This window comes from Peromyscus maniculatus, chromosome 10 (genome assembly GCF_049852395.1).
Source record: "Peromyscus maniculatus bairdii isolate BWxNUB_F1_BW_parent chromosome 10, HU_Pman_BW_mat_3.1, whole genome shotgun sequence".
Classification (NCBI taxonomy): domain Eukaryota; kingdom Metazoa; phylum Chordata; class Mammalia; order Rodentia; family Cricetidae; genus Peromyscus; species Peromyscus maniculatus.
Genome location: NC_134861.1, coordinates 71,644,714 through 71,669,682, shown reverse-complemented (window position 1 = coordinate 71,669,682; position 24,969 = coordinate 71,644,714). Strand labels below are relative to the sequence as shown.

Sequence of the window (24,969 nt, the reverse complement as noted above, 5' to 3'; positions counted from 1 at the left end):
GTGTGTGTGCTCGTGTGCGCGCGCGCGCGCGCGCGCGCGCGCGCGTGTGTGTGTGTGTGTGTGTGTGTGTGTGTGTGTGTGTGTTTGAATGTTCTTCCTTCTATTGGCTTAAAACTGTGCCCAGACAGCTTTCTCCCATCACTCTCTGCTCTGTCTTCCTTTTGGAACTGCATGGAGACACATGTCTTCCTTCTTCACTGAGGGCTTTTCAAATTCATGCTTTTCTCACCTCACTGAATTCTCAATCTTCCTGATATATCAGGCTTCTGGAGCTAAGGAACTAGTGGCTCCTGATTTTAATCCTCCAGAATATTTTAGGAATCTCAGAATGTTTTATGATCTAGACCCTCTACTAGAATCCCAAGGGCACCACCGACTGGTTCATATTAAACTTGTTGTCAACTAAAATCTCCTGTCCTCTGTTGTAGAAAATCAGTTAAAATGTGTTCCATTGTTTATACTGTGGAATATTTGTTTAGTGGTTCAAAGTTGTGTTGCATTATTTTATGTTGCATTTGTTTAACTCTATGAAGCTGTTACTTTGCCTGACTATAACATCTGATGGTCTAATAAAGAGCTGAACAGCCAACAGCCAGGAAGGAGAAAGGATAGGCAGGGCTGCCAGGCAGCCAGAATAAATAGGAAGAGACATGTAGACTTGAGGGAAGAGAAGAGGGAGGAGCAAGAAAAGAAGGAGAGGAGGACACCAGGGGCCAGCCACCCAGCCACCCAGCCACTCATCCACCCAGCCAGCCACAGAAGGAAAGACAGATGTATATAATAAAGAAAGGTTAAAAGTGCAGAGGCAAAACATAGTTAAAGAGAAATGGGATAAGTTAAGTTAGAAAAGCTGTCTAGAAACAAGCCAAGCTAAGGCCAGGCATTCATAAGTAAGAATAAATCTCAGTGTATTATTTGGGAACTGGGTGGTGGGCCCCCAAAAAGTGGGGGAAAAAAACCTCAACTACAGTCCTCAACTTTTCCATGTGTAATATTAATAAATCAGGAAGCCTCTCTCATTCCCATTATTTTTTGCTCCATTGATTTTTTTTGTTTAAATATGAATTAAGTAAAAAAGAAAAACTAAAACACCCTTGGTTTCAGGTGTGGGATAGCCATGGACCCACCCAACAACCTCTTTGAGAAGAAGCTGACCCACCAGAACCCTGAGACCCACCTCTCTGTGCTGTAAGCACTCACGGTCACCTCATGGAGTTCCGGATGGGGCCCCAGTTCCCTGGCCACCCAGGCATTTCTGTTGTCAGCTCATCTCACTAACAGAGTGACAACTTTCTCTTTCCCGCTGTGCTACATTATTTCTCAGTTTGCTCAGTTCGCAGTGATATGACTGAGACCCTCCCCTGCTCCCCACAAACCATGAGACAATGGTCAACATTCACTGTCTACACGCCCTTGTCCAAGGATGATGATGGAGCATCTAGTCCAGAAAATGGCCTTAGGCTGATTTCAGCTTGTTTCCCATTACAGTTAAAATCAGTATTAATTGGTCTACAGGAGTAAATTCATGTCCTTAACCAATTAGCTAATTGCCAAGAAATGGCCTTGGGAACCCTTCTAGAAAAGGGAGGCAGTGTGTTGGAATGACGCCACAGCACAGCATCAGTCACATACTAATGATTCTGTGGAAGGCGCCAGTAGTTAGATGTCATTTCTTAGAGAGGGGTCACAGTCAGTTCTATTCTGTAGAAACGAATGTCACAGCAAGGTCGTATGGTACAGTGTCTGACACCCTCCTTGAAAAGTTTGTCCGTGGTACCAGTCACCTGTCATATGTAGAAAGAGTCACACAAATTGGTGAGGATGGTGAGTCAAAATGCTAATGGTAACTGTCTGTGTGAGTAAAGGGACATTTGGGGACCATGCATCACTTGGGCTTCCCAGCAGCCCCGTGTAGAAGACAGGGCGAGATGTCATGAGGAAACAGACTCACATTAAAGGTTCAGGCTCCAAGGAGACGCTGATGACAGGTGACAGAGCCTTTAAGAGGTGAGGCCCAAGGAGAGACCGTTAGGTCACTGAAAGAGTACCCTTGAAGGAGATTGTGGCAATCTGGCCTCTTTCACACTGTCTTTTTGGCTTTCTCCTATTGATGAAATGGATTGTTGTAGAGACCCACAGAGGCTTCCTAGTGAGACCTTACTCCAGGTCAGAGAATCTGAGCTTGCTTTACCCAGCAGGGCTGCATAAGGAGATGATTTGACCACGGGCGGGCGTGGTTACCAGGTGTTTGGAAGGGGCTACACTTGGCTGTGCCGTGTGCTTCGATCTAGCAAGGGGGAGGTCTTTTGCCCCGCCCCTTGGCATTGTTATAAAAAGTCCTTTTGAATAAAAGGAAAGGGCCATTGGGTATTGACGCAGGTCCTCCCAAAGATATCCTGTGTTTCTGTCTTTCTTCTTGTCAACTAGGTCTCTCTTTCTACCTAATGTTTTCTTCTCCCTCTCTCCTCCTCGTAGGAACCCTGGAAAAGGTGGAAGCTGGTCTCCCACAGATGGTTTTATGTTACATGCTCATCTGCCATAACCCACAGCTCACCACAACGGGGTCAAACTCTAATAAAACCGAGAGCCAAAAATGAAACCTTTCTCTTTGACAGTGTATTGTCTCAGGTGTTTTATTACAATGACAAAATGCTTTCTTTTTCTATTGTGCTTAAAAAAACATCTCTAAGAATAAAAGCGACTTTGGCAGGGCATTTCTGTGGCTCTGGTTCCTTCCTTCAGCCCATCACTATATCCACAGAGGGGTGCCAGTCACCTTCTCACTGCTGGAACAAAAGATACGGCAAGAACAACTTCAGTAAAGAAAGGTTTATTTTGTCTCACAGTTCAAAGGAGCATCCTAGTGTGGAAGTCACGTGACAGGAGTGTACGGCAGTTGGTCATGTGGAGCCTGCAGTCAGGAAGGGGAGAGCAATGAATCCTGAGGATCAGCTCTGTTTTCCCTTTTTATTCAGTCCAGGACCCAATCCCATGGCATGGTACCACCCACACTTAGGTTGTGTCTCCCCAGCTTTAATTAGTCCAGTCTAGAAACATCCTCACAGACACACAGGAGGTTTGTTTCCATGGTGACGCTAAACGCCGTTAGGTTGACGAGGTCAACCAATACAGCAGGACCCATAGTGTGTGAAGTTAACCCAAAGCACAGGAATGTATCTCTAACTCAGTTTTCATCAGAGACCTCCATGTGGGCTTCACCCACTGTGGGATGAGTTTAGTTTGAAAAGTCCATAGTTGTAAAGCGGTGGGATGAACACCGGTGTTGAGATATGGGGCCAGAATAATGACTTTTCACTTCCACATACAGTTGCTATGTGTCAACTTAAATAAACAGTAATGTATTTAAAAAGAACAAGATGAATGAATGATGTCTTTTGAACTTGCATTCACACCAGTTCTTTGGAACTTAGTAACCTTTTCCTAACCAGATAGCTCAGGAAGTGGCAGTTTAATTGTTGACCTGCTCATGACAGTGTGTTTGATATATAATAGGCTCAGTTTGTTCTTATAGGGCTCATCCTGGTTTGGGCCTTGGAAACAATAAGCCAGAAAGTGTTGAAGGTAGACAGAGGAGTAGACAGGGAGAGAGAGGAGTGTCTTATCTGAGGTGGGAAGTTGGCAGAGCCCTGGCTTCCTCCTGCCTCTCTTTTCTCCCCAGTCTGTCTCCTTCTCTGTGATCCTCCAATGGTGAAGTTCTCACTTCCTAAAAGGTTTGCACCTGTCTCCACTCCCAGTAATCTGAGCTGGGCTAACTTGACTTAAAACTTTTACAGTACATGATTTGTTTAACAGGTGTGTGTCAACTCCAGGTACTGCTAATTGTAGGGTTTCTAGCCAGGTCACAAAGGAACATGCAAAGATCCAGGCCGTGAGCACTGGACGGTACGCAGACAGTCCGTCCTTCCTGATGGCAGCTCTCCTGTGCTTCCAGGTCTGCCAGGGCTTGGGGTCTTGCTTGTCAATGCTCTGTCTTTTCCTCATGTGTGACTTCCCCATGTTTTCCTCACTTCCAGTTGCGGTTTTTCTAGCTTGTGTATAAGTATTCCAGGTGATTCTTTGGTGACCATAGAGCTGTCTCGAAGTGTCAGAGGGGGAAGCACAGTAGTGATGTGTCGCCTAGTGTGGCAAGAGACACCAACATATACCAATTTTGTGGACTTCAGGATATTTTCTCTCTCTCTTTCTCGTGTGTGTGTGTGTGTGTGTGTGTGTGTGTGTGTGTGTGTGTGTGTGTACATATGCACGCATGCCCACTTGTTGGTGGGAGTGAATCATCCTGATAGGTCTTCCATATTATTCACTGAGGCAGGGGTTCTCACTCAAACCCACCAGCAAGCTTGCTCTGGGGATCCCCTGTGAGTCTTTCTGCCTTCAGAGGCTGTGATGAGAGATGGACCACCACTGCCCATCTGGCATTTACCTAGGTCTGAGAATCCAAACTCTGGTTCCTGTGCTTTCATTGCGAGCACTTTAATCACTGGACTACCTATCTCCCCAGCCTGACTTTGAGACACTTTAAAGGCTCCAAACTATCTTCAGGGGCTGGAGATGGCTCAACAGTTACAAGGTTTGAGAGAGATCAGAATTCAAATCCCAACATCCACCTGAAAGCTAAAAGACCCATACAAAAGTAATACCAATTCCAAGCAATTTGGAGACAGGGGGATTCCTGGGGTTTGCTGGCTAACAGTATAGTGAAGGAATGTAAGCTCCAGGTTTAGGGAGAGATCCTGCCTCAAAGAAACAGGCAGAGAGAGAGACGAGGACAGACAACACCCTCTTCCGGCCCTGACACATACACCACACTCAAATAAACAAATATTTTTTTAAAAGCTGTGATCTTCAGAAGGGAATTTTTAAATGTTCTTCGTAAATATTTCCTTGTCTAATGGTTGGTGGCACCAACTCTTTTGCTCAAAACAAATTGGGCACTACTCTAAAATGAAGGGTAATCTGGAAACAGGCAAGTGGGATCCACTTGTACCTGCAGGTTTCTCAGGGTGTGTGCTCACAGAATAACGAACAAACTGAGGTAAGCGCATGGGTGGGTGAATGCTCACACTGTGTGCTAGTCCCCCTCTTTCCCATGAACTCACCACCATCTCCGTGGAACCCGCTCTCTGGTTCTGCCTCCTCCTCTCCACACCCACAGTCCTGAATCAGTCCTGAATACGCACAGCACCCTGCCTCCCACTCCCTTCCCCACCCAGCCTCCCACACTGCATTAGAGTTACCCTTCTAACAGACCTCCCACCCTGATGGCTGCCCACTTGAAATCTCAATGGCTTCTCTCCGCCCCCTCCCAAGAAGGCCCCTCTGTCTCTGCACGGTGAGGCAGCCCCTCCTGCTCGTCATGAGCAGGTCTCTCCAGCAATGCCTCCGCCTGTTCTCCCAGACAGACAGTTCACTGTGGGGCATTAGCAACACATCCAGGGCGCATCTTAACCCTTCTTTCTCTCTCTCCTGCCTTCTCCTGCCTGAAATTCTTCTTTTCCCTTGCCCCTCCCCCAGCCCCCGGCTGTCCTCCACTGTAAAGGAAGAATAATCACTCCCAATTTCTCTGAATACTTTATGTGATACTAAACGTTTATACTTCATATCAGATAACTTATGTACTTCTGCCTGCTTCTCTTATCCAAGCCTAAGCAGCGATTGACTTCGATGCTAGAAAGTTGTTTTCTAGTGTAGATGGTGAAAGTCTAAGAAACATTTTTGAGTCCATTTGCAAAGCATCTGCTCTTTTCAGGTCTTAATGTCAACGCCTTGGCTCAGCAAGCCTCCACTCCAAGCCCCTTCTTTGTTTAAGGCAGAGCGTGGACCTATCCTGCTCTCCAGGAAGTGACAACCTGAGGAGTTGTGTTGCAGTCTGTCCTGGCTGCTGTGACATGCACAAAATGCACTGCATACTCATGTTTTAGTCAACGTCATCAGATAAATACATGACAGTGGTCCCATCGTATACACAGAACTGAAGACTTCTTTTGTCTGGTGGCATGACTACCATTGAAAAGTCTAACATATTACTCATGTGCTAGTGAGATGTTTTGCAAATAAACCCCCTGCCTGCCTGACATGTTAAAGCATGGCACCATTGCATGTAGTATGCAACACCTGACAATAACAGATAACATGATACTGCTTCACGTATTTACTGTATGACAGCTCCTATTATTTTAGAGTGAATGCTGTCTACTTGCTAAAAAAGAAAAAGAAATTTATTGTTACACATGGTGTACGTCAGAGCAGCAGCCACCTGCTGAATCTCATTCCCCAAATTCCCATCCCATAATTTTGTCTCGTGCCTGGTTTGATCTCAGATTGTTTTGTTCTTCCTGGCCAGAGGAGCATGGGCTACACCATACTTAAGTCATCTAGCCCAGGTCTCTGTAGACAGGTATACAACTCAGGTTTCTGTCACTGGGACAACATTGCCTAATAATGCATCCCTCAGCACATCCTCCTCCCATGGTTCAGCAAGTCATCTGCAGACCACAGACAGTGTGGCTTCAACAAACTTACCACTTATTAAGCTACTGAGGAAAACTCCCAAAGTCGAGTTTGTTTGGCTTTTAAAGGTGTTTGTTTGTTGCCGGGCGGTGGTGGCGCACGCCTTTAACCCCAGCACTCGGGAGGCAGAGCCAGGCGGATCTCTGTGAGTTCGAGGCCAGCCTGGGCTACCAAGTGAGTTCCAGGAAAGGCACAAAGCTACACAGAGAAACCCTGTCTCGGAAAAAAAAAAAAAAAAAAAGGTGTTTGTTTGTTTGTTTTCCAAAGGTGGATATGGATTCTTAGTGTGACTTGGAGGAGAATATTTGTGGGTATAAGTTCTGCTTCCAACAGGACTGGATATTATAATTCCTATTTTACAGACTAAAGTTTGGGCACAAAATGTCTTGTCTATCCTCCCTCCAAAGGTTAAGCTCTTCATAGTCTAGCTGCACCACTTTGTCTGTGAACTTTGAGGAAGTTTTCTTTGGCATGTCTTACAAATGTGCTATGAACGTGCATGCTGTCATCCAGTTTGAAGATGCAGGGGCCAGTGGGGTGGGTATTGCTTGTCTGGTTTTGCAGGTAAGGCTTCCTAGACTCTTAACTCTCAAAGGGAACTCTGTGACCTAAGAACTTGACTTTCTAAGACTTAATCAGAGACTGTGACGGGCATGGTCACATTTCCCCCTCCAGCAGGCACTACCTGGCTTCAAGGTGTCTTAAAAGCCTGTATGGGAATAAATCAGTGTGTGCCTCTGTGAAATCACTACCAGAACTAAGGGAGGGAGGGGGTATGGTGGGAAATCTCAGGAAGCTAAATTGTCCCATCCAAACAAGTGGAGTGCGAGGCCAGTGAGGGCCTTGGTTCTCTACAGAGTCAGGGGCTTCTCCCTGGACAATGTTCAGTGGATGGATACTGCTGAGCTGTTCTGAGCTGTGCTTCTGTGGTTTCATGCACACCACCTCTTACCTTGCAGCAATCCTCGTAAGAAAGATTAGGACGAGGGTTGTGGTTCAGGGATACAGCACTTGCTTCCCATGTACAAGACCCTGAATTTGTTCCCCACCACAAAAGTGGAGAGAGAAAAGCAGAAGAGAGAGATGAATGTCATTTAAATAAATTCTCTCTTCCTCATCTTGGTCCATAACCCTTTGAAATATCTTTTAAAATTTTGACTGCATTTTATGTTTGTGTTGAATTTTTTTCAGTTAAGTCAGTCCTTTGTCCCCTTCCTCTACCTATTTTGTGCTCAGATGTAGCTTGCTCAGGATGGGCTGAATACATCGGCTCCATGCAAAATGTTATTTTCAAAGCTTGCTTCTTCCTTACTGAGGTAACTGTACAGGTATTGCTGGGGAAATCAAAGACATAACACAGCAGTATCCCCACAAGCTATCATCAAGGCCCTGGCCATTTATATTTTGCTCTTATATTGGTCTGTTCTCCATAAAAAGTCCCTTACCGAGGCCCAGAAGATGTCTTGAGACAATCAGCATGGTCATGTCAGATGACCACTCAGGCTTTTAATACAATTTTCTCTTTGGGGTGTGCTCGTCCAAATCCCATCGGCTGACTCCCTTATTAACTAGATCTGTCAATGTCATTATGTTTACTTGGCTCACTTCCAAGACTTAAAGGCCCTGATCATCATTTGCTGTGGGGACTCACTTTGCTTTGCAAAAACAAGTCTTGATTTATAGTAGGAAAAAGGGACCTTTAAGGGATATTCATCTGTTCCTTAAAGTTATAACCTCATCTATCATGCAAACATAATACCTATTTCTTTTGACTGTTATCCATTGGCTCAATGTCACACTACACACAGCTTCTAACCACCAACTGAGAGGGGACAGAAACACAGCTCCACACTGTCCCCTCTATCAGCCTGGGGAGTTTCCCTAACCTTTTAGAGACCATTATACAGGCCAACTCGGGATTCATGGGTTTTGACACAAAATGAAATTCAGGACTAGCCAGTATGAAACAGAGTTGGGTTTTTTATGAACAATGAAGAGAATCATGATCAGAAGAATAAAGCACACCCATGAGCATGAGGGTAGCTTCTCAAGAAGAGTCACAGCTCATTAAAAGGCACTTCAGCAGAGAACGTAAACCCAAGATGTAGCTGCTTGTGTATGGGCTTCTCAGGGGAAGACTGCAAGGAATTACCTTAGTATTATCCATATATACCATTCTGATGGCCCAAAGGTTACACCTCAAAACACTGCTAAGAAACCTTGCCCCCTCCCCCCTGATAAGTGAGATTATAGGGTGGCTCCACATGTACTTTGGATGGAATTACGATCTAATCAAGTAAAACCATGAGTCACTAAGGTTACACAGCGGGGTTTGGACATGTCCTTTCGTTATAAAGGGGGTTCCTAGTGAGATTTTAGAAAACTGGAGGTTTCCAGCTGCTAAGGGAGAGAGGCCTCCAGCAAGAGCTAACCGTGTTGAACTTCTTGGCTGGCCAGAGGCTTCAACCAGACTCCTGGGTGAGGGTCCCTTTTCCTTCCCAGGTCCTCATAATTTTCCCTGCCTGTCTTTCTTGCCTCACAGCCACCTCCGTTCTTGTTCTTCAGCTCTGAAGATGAAACTCATGTTCTAGGAGTCAAGAAACTTGTATCAAGCGAGGATGGCTTGAAGCCTGCTAAGGGTGCCACCGCCCTGGGAGGTTCCACAGCAGCATGCAGCAGGTGCTGTGTGTCTCCTTCACTCACACGCCTCCTCCTGTCCCTCCAGCAAGCTCCAGACACTTTCCCTGAGAACATTTCCAGACTCCATGTGCAGACAGGAAGTGACAGGCTAGAAAGGAAGGGGGAGAAAGCTATGATGGACATTTTCTGCAGAAACTTTCAACATGGACACAAGGAAGGCTTTGCCATCCTTCTGGGTCTTACCCAGGGAAGGCTTGCCACTGACTCCCAATGGGTCTGAGGTAGGAGGGTTCCAGACATGGCTGTGTTCATGTCAACAACATACATCCACTCAACACTTCATGGGATCCCTACCTTGTGGGTCCATTTTGCAAATTGTGAAACCTAAAGGTAATCATAGGGACTCCTTATAAAATACATGATCAACAAGCTTAATCCTGGGTCTCTCTATGAAGCAGTTTATTGAGGATGTGATCAGAAAAAGAAGGGCAAGTATATTATAGTGTTCATCATCATTGTGGATGCCTGAAGCTAGAATCTGTGGAAATGCTCTGAAGAGCCACGAAATGTCTCCGAACTGTCTTCCAGCAGGTAGGACCATGTATCCATTTGTCCTCTCCACCACCCTGTTACCTAGGATTATTTTTTCAGAATAATAATGACCACTTATGCTTAGAACGTTTAGACTGTATACAGTTGAGTGTCACCCACTGAAGCACCCAGAAATCTCCACAGCAGAGAGCAGGAAGTCCTCATCAGAGCCTGGGGAAGGTGTTGTCTGGTTACACCTGTGTGAAGCTGGTTGCCATTATAATGTCAGTAATAAACAGAGAGGGTGTGAGGCTGGGACCATTGCAAACCATTCCTTGCCCCATCAGATGGACTAGTGCCCTGTATTAAGTCCAGCCTGGAGTCTTCAAGATGATGGAAGGCCACAGCTTCTAAGAAAGACTTAATTCAGAAAAATGTAACGGAACGTGTTAAAATCCACATAGTCCCAAGGCTGTAGAATTTACTCTCTACCTCCTCTCCTGTGTTCTAGATTCTCTTTGACCTGAATTTGCACCAAGACTGGCAAAGTGTGCACTAGGGTAGGAGGGAAGTTGCTCTTACAGGAAGGAAGCATCCAGAATCTTTGATGGGAGCAACACAAAATGCGTAGGCTCTTGTATTATAGAAATCAGACTGGCCCACAGCCTTGTTCTGTTGGGCCTCAGGCAAGGGAATCACAAATGACAGAACAAAAATAATTATTTTGCAAATTACAAGTGCTAGAAGAAATACAGTGTTTGGGGCAGAATAGAGTTGAAAACTGCTTATTTGGAAATCAACTAATATTACATGTAAATTCAATTCAGAATTTTTAAATTGTCTGGCAAGTGAAAAATACCTAATGTATTATGTACAACTGATCATCTTCAATTTTTGAGGCAAAGAAATACATTTTATGCTTTTATGAGAATTAGCACTGTAATTTTCTTAATAATCTAGAATCCTGTTTGAAAACACTGGTCACCAAACCCCTTAAATAGTATAATGCTCTAGTTACATTAATAAAACTAAACAAAGTTTATTCTATCCTTTTAAAATAAAAATCACTAAAGAGACCTACAATAAAGAAAAACTCAGGAAAAATCTCTGTGTCTCTCTGTCTCTCTGTCTCTGTCTCTGTCTCTCTCTCTCTGTGTCTCTCTCTCACACACACACAACTGTTATTTAAATTCTGATTTAAATTAATGTCCTAGTAGGAAGTTAAAAGTAGTTTGAGGTCAGGTGTACAATTAACTAAAGGACTTGGTTTTTCACACCCTCCCTCTAAATAGATAATCAGGGCAAAAATATCCAGAGAAATTAGGAAGCGTCCATGTTATGATAGCAAATATAGTAAGATCAATTTTAAGCTATTCTTAAATCATGCAGATGAGATCAAACCGTAGAATGCACGTTTTGCCATAATTATTGTTCTTTTACATTTTAAATTTTATTTTATGCACATTAGTGTTTTGTCTGCATGCAGGTCTGTGCACCACATGTAAACAGCACCTGTTCTGGTCAGAAGAGGGTGCTGGGTCCCTTGTAGCTATCTTTATCGGCGCTTGTGAGCAACCACGTGGTTGCTGGGAACTGAATCCAGATCCTCAGGAAGAACAGCAAGTGCTCTTAACTACTGAGCCATCTCTCCAGCCCCTCATTATTGTTTTTATTAAAATTCGTCTTCTTTGGGTCTGTAAGTTTCTTGTTTAAACCTCTCAAGTCAGGTGTGTTTCCATATTCAGAAATATATATAAATGTTATAAATTTTAGTCATACATATATAATTCATATATATGTATATATATACATATATACATATATATATGTATATATCCTATAACTAATACCACACATTAACAATGTTGTGTGGCAACAAGCCTTGTTTGGTCTAGGGAAGAACCCTCTAGTGGACACATTAAGATTTACGCAGCTGTTAGGGAATGCGAACATTCCCACTAGCTGGCACAGGCAGAAGCCATGAATAGTCTTTACGTTTCAGGCTTCGCTTTGACACCAGAATTCAGGTCACGTCAGGTTTCACTGCCAGATGAATTATGAAAGCTTGGTGAGAGCTTTTCGATTTCAAAATTGCAGATACGGGTTTGTGAACTTTATTACCAGTATCGTTATATAACTCGGGCTTGGGTCACCTGGGGCAGATTTCACTGAAGAATAATTGCCCTCACCCAGCAGTAGGGATGGTTGTGTTCCTGAGAGGCCAGTTGCTTTGTCCATTTGTTAGTCTGCTGTGACTCTCAAAGAGGGGGCACCATCTGAAAGGTTGGGGCTGAGTTTTAAAAATTACTGCTCCAAGAACAGTTCAAATAAAAACGATCATGATCAGTTTACTATGTAGTCTCAAATACCGTGATTTTTGAGACCCAAACTTCATAGATTTTCAGCTTAATCTTGCCTTGAGTTAGCATATCCAGATATGCAAATAAAATATGAGGAGGATTGGCCTGGCCTTTCCTCTAGAGGATTGAGGAGATAGAGTAACTATCTTTTTAGATGATGGTTGCTGAAACAGAGACAGTTAATATATGTCAATCTGCAGAAAGTTCATCCATGAGACAAACTTTTATAAACTGTAAATTTTCCCTGTCAAGTTACTTGTGCCCCTGCATAGATAGACATGTAGAAATGGCTCTTCCATTGATCCAATTTTAATATGACTCACAAGAGGGCAATTTTCTGACGTTTTAAGAGTCCTTCACTTTGGGAAGACACAGGATTTGCGGACTGTCTGGAGCCATGTACTTTTACCATACATACTCACGTACAGTCCAACTGTATTTAAGCTAAGCGCAGTTCAGAAATCTTGAGTCGATCACAGTGAAGATAAAGAACCCAGAATGCCTGCCTGGAATGTGTCTTTTTTCTTTTCTTTTTTTCTTTTTCTTTTTTGCTTTTGGTGTATAAGATCCAAAAGTGAATAAAAAAATGAATTGTAAGATTTCACCATTAACAAAGTCTGAAGGAACACTTGAGTTCTATCCACAGCTCAGAGGATTAAAATGACTCTCAGGAAATCACATCCCCACACAGGAGAGGATGACAGAATGAAATCATCAATCAAATTTGATACTATCCACTTGATATTTTATAAGTTTTAAATGGGGACTTTATGTACTTCAAAGTGAAATCTGCAGCCCAAACCATGGGCAATTGGAGCCTTCTTTTCTCCAGCCCATGAGAAGGGCACATTTTTAGAAATGACATTTAGAATGAACTCTTTTCTGACCTCATCAGAAGGAGGGTGGTCCGCTATCCTAGGTGACTGGTCTAGCCAGCGTGCTGATTGCAATGTTTTAGATGAGCAATGATCATAGATGGGAATGCTAAAGTTTGCCAAGTGGGACATCACTTATATTAATAAAAAACTAACTTCTAAAAAAAGAAAAAATAGACTAGAAATTCAGTCTCCAAGAAACTGTTTCTTTATCTGTGGCCTAGGACAAGGGAGTCTCCTTCAGATACTGACGATAACACCAATGATTTAATAATGTTCAATTACAGTGCTTCTCCAGTGAGTATATAGACTTGGTTTTTTGTTATTGTTTATTTTTCTATTTTTTAATTTATTTTTTATAAATATAAATTGGAGGGGTCATAAGGGTGGGAGGTAGACATGGAAGGACTGGGATATGAGTGTGATTGGAGTGCATGATGTGAAATTCCCAAAGAATCAATAAAAATATTATGTTGAAAAAGAAAGGAAAAGAAATGGTCTATGCTTCTGGGATAGCAATACACTCAGAGACAAAACAGTGGAGTGACTTAGAGATATTATTTTACCTCCTTACATTCTTCTAAAGAAAGATGGAATAACTGGTATAGTTGGTCTTCCAGGAGCTGGTATCTTTATTATTACTCAAGTTTAAAAATCTCTAAAGAACATTTCCTCACTTTTCAGAACTCCCTCAAAAAAACACCAGATCACATGACATTACTGAATGTATCAGCAGTATTCTCTCCAAGAAGACAAGTTTGAAGGATAAGTTGTGTGCTCTATAGGGCACTAATACATACTTGTGTTCTGAAGCAGATAGTTAAGATTCTATGTGTCCCACAATGAAATGCTAAGGCTGGCTTAACAAATTACTCGGTTCCTTTTCAAAAATATGTCTGTGTGTTTTCCACCTTGATTTATTATGAGTGTTTCAAACATAGGATTAGAGAGAAAGGTTGAATGGACCCCTAGGCATCCATCCACCAGCTACACAATCATCCATTCATGTCCTCTTGTCTCATTTAACTCAACCTCAACCCTAAGCTAGTCCCCCACTGGATTTAACCTGTACAAACTTTATCATTGTCCCTAAATAATGAGGGCACATAGAAAAAGCATGTGTATATTGCTATTTTTAAAGAGTAATAATATGCCGGGCGGTGGTGGCGCACGCCTTTAATCCCAGCACTCGGGAGGCAGAGCCAGGCGGATCTCTGTGAGTTTGAGGCCAGCCTGGGCTACCAAGTGAGTCCCAGGAAAGGCGCAAAGCTACACAGAGAAACCCTGTCTCGAAAAACCAAAAAAAAAAAAAAAAAAAAAAAAAAAAAGAGTAATAATATTAGAAAATCACAAAATAAAGATTAATGCCAACAGTTCCTGAGGATATATAGACACCTAGAACTCCTGTGCCCTTTCCCTGGAACTATAAAACAACACAATGATTTTTCAGCTTCTTACAACATCAAATGTATATCTACTGCCATCTAGCAATTTCAAGACCTCAAATTAGCCTCAAAAAACAAAACATATATTTACAAGGCTCTGTGTGCAATAATATTCATAAATGTCTCTCGTATAATGGCTCCCCAATGGGAAGGCATTCAATTACTCATGGATAGAAAAATGCATTTTTTAAAAAGTGGAACATTCATACAACAGAATAATAATGAAAATATGTAAGAATGAACTACTAATACATACTTAACATAGGTGGATCTGAAGAGCATTCTCTGAAGAGCATATACTCATTATAATGGCTGTGATTAAAATATATAGTAACAAATGTTAGTAAGGATTGGAGAAATCAAAACCCTCATGAATTGCTGGTGGGGATATAAAATTATATAGCAACTTTGGAAAATGATGTGACAGTTTCTTCTAAAGCGCCACATAAATTTATCTTATGTCCCGGTAATTGCTTTCCTAGTCATCTATCCGGGAAAAGCGAAAACATATGCTCAAAGTTTTACATACAAATGTTCATAGAAGTGTCATTTACAGTCACTAAAAAAAGGACAACTAAAATATTCATCAACAGATGAATGTATAAGCAAAATATGGGCTATGCATATGATAGAATATTATCGAACCATAAGAAGGAATGAAATCTAGATCTATGCCACACATAAATGAGCCACAAAAATATCATGAAACATGAAAGAATCCTGATAAAAATAATTATGTCCTATACAAATCAATTTGTACCAAATATTCAGAAAAAGACAAATATATGGAGATGAAGAACAGATTGCTATTTGTCTGGGTTGGAAGTGGGAATGGGGATTTTTTTTTTTTTCAAAATGAGAGGGTGGCAGGTTCTCTTTGGGATAATGAAGGTATTCTAACCCCAGGATCAACCAGGATGATATCACACAGTAAACTCACTAAAAGGCCTTGAAATGTCCACTTCAAATGGGTGAATCTATCCAGTGTATTAGGAGAGAAGAGTGGTTCTAAGAATCTACACATACGTTGTAAGTAAAGAAGAGCTGCACACAGCTACACACACACAGTATGTGTGTGTCCATGTAAAGTCTGATTAAGTTGTATGGGAGTAATATACCTATATCCTGCTTTTGACCTGTGTTACAGATATTTAAGATTCTCTCTCAATAATAAAACCAAAAAAAGATGTTTCATTGTTTTCCTGGCTAGTTTTATGTCAACTTGACACAAGCTAGAGTTATCTGCAAGGAGGGAACCTCCAGTGAGAAAATCCAGCTGTGGGACATTTTCTTAATTAGTGAGTGATGTGGGAGGACCCAGCCCATTTTGGATGGTGCCATCCATGGATTGGCGGTCCTAGGTTCTACTAGAAAACAGGCTGAACAAGCCATGCTGAGCAAGCCAATAAGCAGCTCCTCTCCATGGCCTCTGCATTAGTTCCTACGTCAGGTTCCTGCCCTGTTTGAGTTCCTGCCCTCACTGCTTTTGGTGATGAACAGTTATATGGAACTCTGAGTGAAATACACCCTTTCCTCCCCAAATTGCGTTTGGTCATGGTACCTCATGACAGCAATATTAACCCTAACTAAGAAAATTGGAGAAAACTAAGTGAAATTCTCTGTACGTTTTCACAACTTTTTATTAACCTATAATGACATTAAAACTAAAATTTTATAAGTCAGGTGTGTGGTGCATCACTACAATCCCAGTGCTTGGGAAACTGAGGTAAGAGGATCTGAAGTTGGAGGCCATTTTGGAATACATAGTGAGTCTCTGTTGTTAAAAGAAATGTAAATAAGATGATGTAGGTGTAGCTAGGGGGTAGCACTACTCCAGCCTAGCATTAGGGAGACCATCAGCACCACAAAAGAAAAGGAAGATAATTTTAAGCCAGGCAGAGTGATGTGCTCCTGCAGTTTCAGCTACTTGAGAGCCTGAAGCAGGAAGATCATTTGAGCCTGGAGTTCAAGACCAGCCAGGATGACACAACTCTGTCTCCATCGATCCTCAGTTAGTTTCTAAGATTTGGGCTCGTGTGTTCACTGAGAAGTCTAGCTGCTTTAAAGAAAATTGTGATTGTTGTTCCTCTCCTCTCCTCTCTTCTCCATTCCCCTCTTCCTGATGATGTTGGATTTAGAAAGTGTCATAGGAGAAAACAAATCCCCTTTCCAATCATCATTCTATTTCCATACATTTCCACTCCTTATTATAAAATAATCCAAAAGGGGGTGAAAATAGGTGTTTCCAAACCAGTCTCTTCCATGTGTTTATTATCAACATCCTAAATGTTACTAGGTGTGGATTGAGTGTCAGTCTGTTGAGGACTTTGGATCTCAAAAGAAAAAAAAAATTGGTAGGTTTTTGTTATTTGAGATAGGGTCTTAGGTAGCCCAAACTGGCCTAGAACCTGTTAAATAGCCGAGGATGACCTTATATAGCTAAGGATGAACTTGAACTTCTGTATCTCCTGGCTTCACCTCCGAGAGCTCAGATTACAGGTTTGCCACCACCCTGTCTGGTTTCTGTGGTGCTAGGGATCAAACCCCGGGCTTTGTGGGGGCTGGGGAAGCACTCTGTCCACCATACTAACATCCTCAGTCCAAATGGCAGTTTTTATTTGTCCAAAGCCAAAAGCCGAAAGATGGAATTAGTTTCAGGGATGGCTGGAGCAATCTTCTTCTCCCTCCCTCCCTTCTTCTATTCCCTCTGCCTCTTTCTCTCCCCTTCCCTCCCCTTCCCTCCTTTTCCCTCTCTTTCCCTCTCCCCCTGCCTCTGTCTCTCATTGCTACTTGATGTCATGCCAAGAAGGCTTCCTCCCATGTAACCAGTGCTGTCCTTGCTTGTGATGTACACAGGGAAGAGCCAGCTTTACCACAGTCCCTCAAGAGTGTAGTTCCTGCCCCCAATAATCCCTGCTCTCCTGGTTAAATGCCCTAGTTGCTAACGAGGCGTCTATGTTTGTTTTTATTTTCTATAATATGATTAGTAACACTTTTTATCAATCCCAAGTCTCCCAGGTGGACGAGAACACAGTAGAATGCAGAACCTAGGAAGATGCTGAGCAATGACTTGCTTCTCGTTCCCACACAATGTAAGGAAATATTGCCATTTATGTGGTGGTGGCGGTGGTGGTGGTGGTGGTGGGTGTTTAAAGGCTGCATAAAATGTAATTGAAAATGTCACAAATCCTGTTATTTCCCTTGTTAACTTTCATAGCATGCAGTGTCCACCATGAGCCAGGCTCTAACAGTACCAAAAACTTGAGATATGGAAACACTAGGAAAGCAAATATAGAACAAATGTTTTTTTCAAATGCTAAAAAAGATTTAAATCCCAGAATTGGAATTTTCATTCTTCTAGAAGGAGACAGCTAAACACACATTACATGCATGCATTTGCACACAAACTCACACACACATATACACGTGTGTGTGTGTGTGTGTGTGTGTGTGTGTGTGTGTGTGTGTGTGTGTTTGTATTACCATGTAGCAGGTGCTACTAAGTCTTTAGGAGAACAAAGAAAGCTACTCCAGGAAGATAGGAAATGCTGAGTGGAAGGGGGACACCACTTATCAGGAGATGGCGGAAGGATGACGTCATCAAGAAGGCACTCTGTCACCTTCTTTGACTGCTTTTCCTTTCTCTATCAACACAGTTCTCTAAAGATCTGTGTGAGAGGCTATGCTGGTTGGTTTTTGGCAGCTTGGCTCAAGCTAGGGTTATCTGGGAAGACTGACCCTCAGATGAAAAAAAAAAAAAAAGCCTCCATAAAATTAACCTGTAGGCATGTATGTCTGGGGGGGGGGGGCATTTTTCAAATTAATGATTGAAGCAGGAGGGCCCAGCCCACTGTGGGTGACGTCATTCCCAGTCAGGTGGTCTTCGGCTGTATGAAAAACAAAACAAAACAGTCTGTGTGGACCATGGAGAGCAAGCCAGTAAGCATCACTTGTCATGGCCTCTGCATCAGCTCCTGCCTCCAGGATCCTGACTGGCTTCAAGGTCACCGTGACTTCCTTCAGTGACCAGCTGTGATTGAGACACGGAACACAAATAAACACACCGCTTCCTTCCCAAGTTGCCTTTGGTCATGGTCTTGATCACAGCATTGAAAGCCAACTAAGACACCAAGATAATACTGTTGTTTCAGAAAGGGATAGGTGTCGGGAGCAATTTCTTGAATTTTATTCTTAGGGTTAGAATAAAAACATGGGAGGAAAGAAAGGTGAGAGAAAGCAACTCAAGCTCATTTTAAGGACCAACAAGTTCTACCAGGGGCTGGTGAGCCGACAGATGAGCGTACAGATGTCATGCCAGAGAAAATTGTAGAGGTGCCCTGCCTGGAGCCTGCTTGGTGAAAGAAGTAATTGCCTGTCTGTGCTTTCAGTTTCCTCTAAGAAGAAAATGTTTTAATTGCTTTTCTTTTTCTTTTCTCTATCATTATTTTAGGGGGATGGGCAAAGTCTGAAGAACAGGGCGCCTCACTTCCTAAATGTTTTTCCACTAAGCCATATCCCTACCTTTAAAAGATTCTGTTGTTTGTTTTGTTTTAAGACAAGTTAGCCTTCTGGTAAGCCTGGGCAGGCCTCAAATTTGCAATCCTGAAAAATTAACCTCCTGAATTATTCTCATTCTCTCTCTCTCTCTCTCTCTCTCTCTCTCTCTCTCTCTCTCTCTCTCTCTCTCTTCTCTCTCTGTGTGTGTGTGTGTGTGTGTGCGTGTGTGTGCGTGTGTGTTTGCATGTGTGTTCTCATACATGTGTGTCAGGCTGCTCTAAGTTAAATAATAATTGCTATTATTTTAAGATATTTGTGTTCTAATAACAATAAGATTAGTCAATTTTGAGTAGTTTAGTCTTTATTCACTTATAGCCAAATCTTTTTCTCAAAATCAATCTGTGTATATCTATAATCCCAGAACTCTGAAGGTTAAGGCAGAAAATTGCCAGTTTATGCTATACAGTGAATCTGAGCCTAGCCTGGCCATTTTCTGTTTTAGCTTACAGCATCCATGTCTCTATAGGGTACTTAAAAACCAGGGCTAAAATGGAAATGCTTAAGATTAAGTGAGTAGTGACCCCCTTTTATGACACCCACTAATATGTCATTTGTTTCTATATTTAGAAATTCATTCTAGATCTCTTAATTATTTTAACTTTTTAAAAATGTCGAATAATACCCATTTTTCCTCTTTTCAATTGCTTTTGGCTAAAACACAATATAATGTTGATCTGAACATGTCTATATAAGGAAATCATGTGCTTTCATAAATAACACATTTTTAGGAAATATAGAAATATTTTCATTTATTTTAGGTGGATTAAAAATCAATCTAGCCATTTAAAATGGTTGTACAATGTACTGTGTAGACGTAACAAAGATTATTCTATCTTTGTATTTTCATAGTTATCATTTAATTTTAGGTGCTATTTTTATAAAACCTCATAAACCTATGAGTATGTGTTTATCTGCCAGCTTTGTCCGGATGTGATTCACAAATGTGTCAAGGAAATCTAATAAATCTTTTATTGGTGTGTATTAATATTCTAATTGCAATGTAAGGAACAAAGAAAAGATGCTGCTTTCAATAGATTGGAATGTTTTAATGTGGCATCTCAATTTAGCAATAGACTGATGCTTCTTATAATGGCTTCACCCTCAGAACATCTATGATGTGAAAACCTAGCCTCGTAGGCATCAGTCAACCAGCACCACTACTGCCTTTGCTCTACTAAAAATCTTTATTGCCTGCCTGCCCTCCTTCCTTCCTTCCTTCCTCCCTCCCTCCCTCCCTCCCTCCCTCCCTCCCTCCCTCCCTCCCTCCCTTCCTCCTTCCCTCCCTCCTTCCCTCCCTCCCTCCATCCATCCTTTTCTTCCTTCTCCCAGGCTGGTCTCAAGTTTGCTGTTTAGCCCAAGCTGGCTTTGAACTCCTGATGCCCCGGTCTTCCAACAGCTGAGATTTCAGGAGCCATCACGCCTTTTATTACATCTTTTGAGAGGGATTTTATGCCTCTGAGCTGTCTCTGAGATAATCTTGAGCTGCTGCTTCTCAGCCTGCTCTGACCTCCATGTAGGAAGTCAGTAACTAGACACCTGCCTGCAAATGACGGCTGACTTCAGGAGTCCCCAGAGCAGTCCATTCTGCAGAACAGTAGCCAAGGTGGCTTTGGACTGTCACATGGGCCTTTCACCTGCCATCACTTTGCCTCACAGTGACTGCATGCATTGGATGAAAGTGAAAATCACTCCATGGGGAAGGCCCTTGAATAGCATGGGTTATTATTTCTGGAAAATGCTTGAAGTGACTAGTAACAGTCGTTACAAAAAGCAAGCAAATTTTCCCTCTTGCAAAAGATGTAGTATTTCTCACAGTTCTGTGTCCCACTGTCTCACCAACATTAATTACCCTACAGTGGGAACTCTTAAATGGCAATGACCTACTTGGCCTGCATCCTTCCTTTTCTCGTATTTATTGTACTTTTGTTGCTTTGTTTGGCTTTGGTTTACTGATTCCTGAGACAGGGTCCGGCTACACAGTCTAGGCTCACACTGGAACTCTTATGCCTTAGCCTCCTAAGGGTTGGATTAACAGGTGTTTAGCACCGCCCCCTGCTCTTTTGCCCCTCCTCTTTTTTTCTTCCTTTTTATACATTGGGCTGTCCTGTTCGCTCATTTTCTAGCTGATCATTAGTCACATGAGACAGTCTTGCTTGAAGTGGTCTTTTCATTGTATAAAATAATGGCTTTGGTTGTCTCTCGAAAAGTCTTTCTCTGGGAGTGATTTCCAGTAAGAATAGTCTGTCCAAACATCATTCCAATCAAAAGACTTGACTTTGCAAAGAGAGAGGTCGATACCTACAGCATCAGAAGAGATAGATAAAGACAGAAATACAATATATAGCAAAATTTGGGTTTTCTATCAACAATAGACACATTCAGTCATCACTAAGTTGCAAAGACTAACAGTATCCAACCCAACCTGTCACCATATTTAATCCTGACCTCTTTCTTTTCTACTAGATATAATCCAGATGTAGAGTTTAGCTTTTTAAAAATATCAGGACAAGAGGGATACACACAGTCATCTTCCATTTAATTATTCTCAGTCTTTGATCCTAGGGAAATAAATCTGCCCCTATTCACCCATCTACCTTGTTTTGATATCCATGTCTCAGAATGATGTGACCTTTGAGTCCACGTTTCCTTAAACACATCTTCAAAACTGTAAGCTCATATGAAATAGTAAAGAAGCCACAGGTAGGGAGGTGTCTGTTGCATTTTAACCAATAAAGGTTCCACAATACTTAAAGCCTGCCGATAGATCAGTGAGAACACAAACTAACTAACCAAGAGAAGGGTGGGCAAAAGAGATCAATGGGTGTTCACTGAAGAAGAAACAGCCAATGGCCAATATACTTACAAAAAGGCAGCCAGTCTCATTGATAAACTAGAAGCTTCAAAGTACATCCACAGTGAAATGCCACATTCACCAGACTGACAAAGATTTTTTTTTTTACATGAACCAGCAGCCATGAAACTTCATTCATTGTTGATGGGAGTGTAAGCCAGTATAACCATTTGAAAACTTATTTCCAACAGAGTTTAACCAGCTCATCCCCTTTGACCTAATAATTCCATTCCTAGGTATACACCTCAGGAAACTCTCCCATGGGCACTGGGGACACATTTAAGAATGCTCAGAGCAGCCCAGCTCAGGTAATGCATGCATTTTCTTTTACATTCCCGGCACTGAGGGGGATGGTAAAGATAACACTGCGTGGCCATGGCTAACCCACACCACACTGGCTGCTGAGACCTGGGATCTTTCAGAGACCTCTGGGAGACATGAGGAAGAGAGAGGAAGACCAGAGTCACAACTACCCTGTCCCCAGGTCCTGTCCTATTCTTAGGTCACTTAGCTCTGTTGTACCACTTGCATTAATCCATTTATTACCACTTTGGGATTATATCAAAATGCAAGCAATCTTCAATCAACTATATTCTCATCCATCACCTCCTTAGAATCCGGCCTTTCTCACGTGTTTCTTGTATATAATTAACTTTAAAATAGTAGCCAGTATTATTTTTTAAATCTGATCGTCGAGGTTTCATCCATACTTCTCTCTGTATTTCCAAAGACACAGCCTCATTCTACCTCGAATTGCACAGCTATTGGATATGAATTTGGAATGCTTTACCAAAGGTCAGTCACCTTTAGGGAATGATCCTCCTACTAGATTGTGATTCCCTCAAAGGACTTGCCTTGCTTACACTGGGCTGCACCTTCCTGCCGGGTTCCAGGAGGCTCCTGGTTTAGGAAGACACCTATGGGCAGAGTAAAATGCTCTCTCCCATGCTAAGCTTGACTAGGTTGCTCACTCTCTCTAAATCAGAATTTTCTTACATACATCTTAACAGTGCATTTTACAATAGTTTTTTTTTTTTTAGGATTTTTATACTGCAGATATGTCATGAATATTAAATGCAATTGCCCGAGAAAGTCCACGGCTACATGACCCCAAAATGACCCTTTAAGAAACAGTAATGTGCTTCCTCCCTGCCCTTTCCTCGGAGCTCCTCACCTTTCAAGAAGAAGTCAAATAAGATCAGTTGCCCTTTTTCTGCAGAAGGGAATTAGAATCATATTTCTCGGCGTCCTGTTAGATGCTGGTTCCTGGAGTGCTGGGGATAGCGGAAGTGAGGTTCCACAGGAATTTAGAGAGAAGATCATCCTCAGGGTAGAAAAGGCCACCTTAGCCTTGTGCCCCACAGACAGCCGCACCTTCTCCACCCCTACAAGGGCACCCAAGCCTGTCCTTTGCTCATCGCCTTTTTAAACTGACAACTGCATCTCCGGGAATGGTTTTGGACTTTGCAGGTGTTTGGGGGTTTGGACAGTATCGTCCTCACTACATTGTGGTGGAAGTAGCATGGCTCTGATGCTCCCGGGCACTATGCACCAAACTGGAGCTCAACCAGGGAAGCAAACAGCCAGAGGATTCGGAGTTCAAGTAGCTGCAGGCCGGGGGACCCACACAAACGGGGTAGGCATACTGTGGCGTTCCAAGGGACATAGGGGACAGTGTTGCCACCTCCGCCAGCTTGACCACCCTGATTTCAGGTTCTTGAGGCTGACACCCCCCCACCCCCAAGTCCTGGCTCCCACCCAAGTCCTACCACAGGTGGGAGTGGACCACCATGGTTTAATATTTCACTCTCCATCTCAGAGCCAACTGCGTGGTGCCCTGAGTCAGACACCCGGCCAGGGAGAGCATGTCCCGCGGGGGCGGCAGCAGGTCCGGGTGACGCCAGGCAGCCAGGGGCGGCGAGGTCACGCGCGCGGAGACCACACCGGCCCAGCCCACGTGTGCGCCAGATTTAAAAGTTGGTGGCGCGCGGTGATGGTCACTTCGGTGGCTGAGCTCAGCAAGAGACGCACAGGGGACCCGACGCGACGCTGAGGGACAGCCAGAACACCCGCACAGCGCAGGGTCCCTGGTCCCCCGTCCAGAGCTGCTTGGAAGTGACGGAGATGTCGCGAGCAGCGGGTAGCCGCCCGGGGCTGTCTGGGGGACAAGTGGCCGCTGCATCCCCGCTGCTGTGGCTGCTGCTGCTCCTTGCCTGCCTCGCAGACGCCTGCAGAGGTAAGATGCCACCCTCCGTCTTCTGCCTCCCTCGCCCCTCAGGCTGCACCGGATGCTCTCCGCTACCTCCCTTGCCTCCTCTCTGGGTTTCTGGAACCCACCTTCCACTGAAGCCATGGTCTGGCTCAGGACTACAGCCAGCTGAGGAAGCAGTAGAGACGGGCTGCAGACTCCGTAGTGGGAGTTAAAAGAAAATTAAAATACTTTCCCTTTCATCGCAGTTATTGGAGGGGGGGGCACGTCTGCTGCTCCCCTTGCCTAGGAGAGGTAAAGTTGGGGTGTGCTCGGCCTCCCGGTAAGCTGGCCGTTGAGTTACACACAAGTGGAGGAGGGGCCGGAGGCTTACAGGTTCTCAGAAGGATTAGAGAGTTCTGATCACAGAAAGTTGAAGCAAGTATGCAAGGGTTTCTAGCGATAGGCACCTAAGACTAGCAAAGCGGCTGGGATCTTATCACAACAGGGACTTCCGCAGCTTGGCTCCCAGGAAACACAGGATCAGCAAGACCTGGGAGGAAGGTCTGAGGTTCCGAATGAGCAGCAGAGCAAAATGTGACCCTTGTAAATAAAATTTAGTTACCAGGTAATCTGGGAGACTGTCATTCATTCCTGAATTATTCCAAACACTACCTTGTTACAAACGTGAATTCTCCAGCTTAGGCCCGGGTCAGCAGGTTGTTAATTTTTCAGAAATCCTGAGTGACTTCACATCACAGCCACGGAGCGCTTTCGGAGTTCATAGCCTAGCCCCCCCTCAATTAGAGATGGAAAGAGCCAAATAATTTTTTCCTGACCTTTTTTATTGCCTTCTTTTCATTATTTTGATCTTTGTTCCTGAGACATTGAGGAAGAACAGGCTTCCTCATTTGAAAAGCAAGGTAACAAGGAGAGTGCCATGGTTCATCTGGTAAAGGTGCCTGGTGCCAAGCACAAAGACGTGAGTTCAATC

At 43.2% G+C, this 24,969-nt stretch overlaps 1 protein-coding gene across 1 annotated transcript in view; it reads left to right on the top strand.

The window, feature by feature from the left end:
* The first annotated feature begins 23,825 nt into the window (after positions 1–23,825).
* Nmu (neuromedin U) overlaps positions 23,826–24,969 on the top strand; it is a 28,623-nt gene continuing 27,479 nt past the window's right edge. The window contains exon 1 of the mRNA XM_076546470.1: positions 23,826–24,023. Within this exon, the coding sequence (XP_076402585.1) occupies positions 23,912–24,023 (112 nt within the window). The 5' untranslated portion in view covers positions 23,826–23,911. The remainder of the gene's footprint in view (positions 24,024–24,969) is intronic.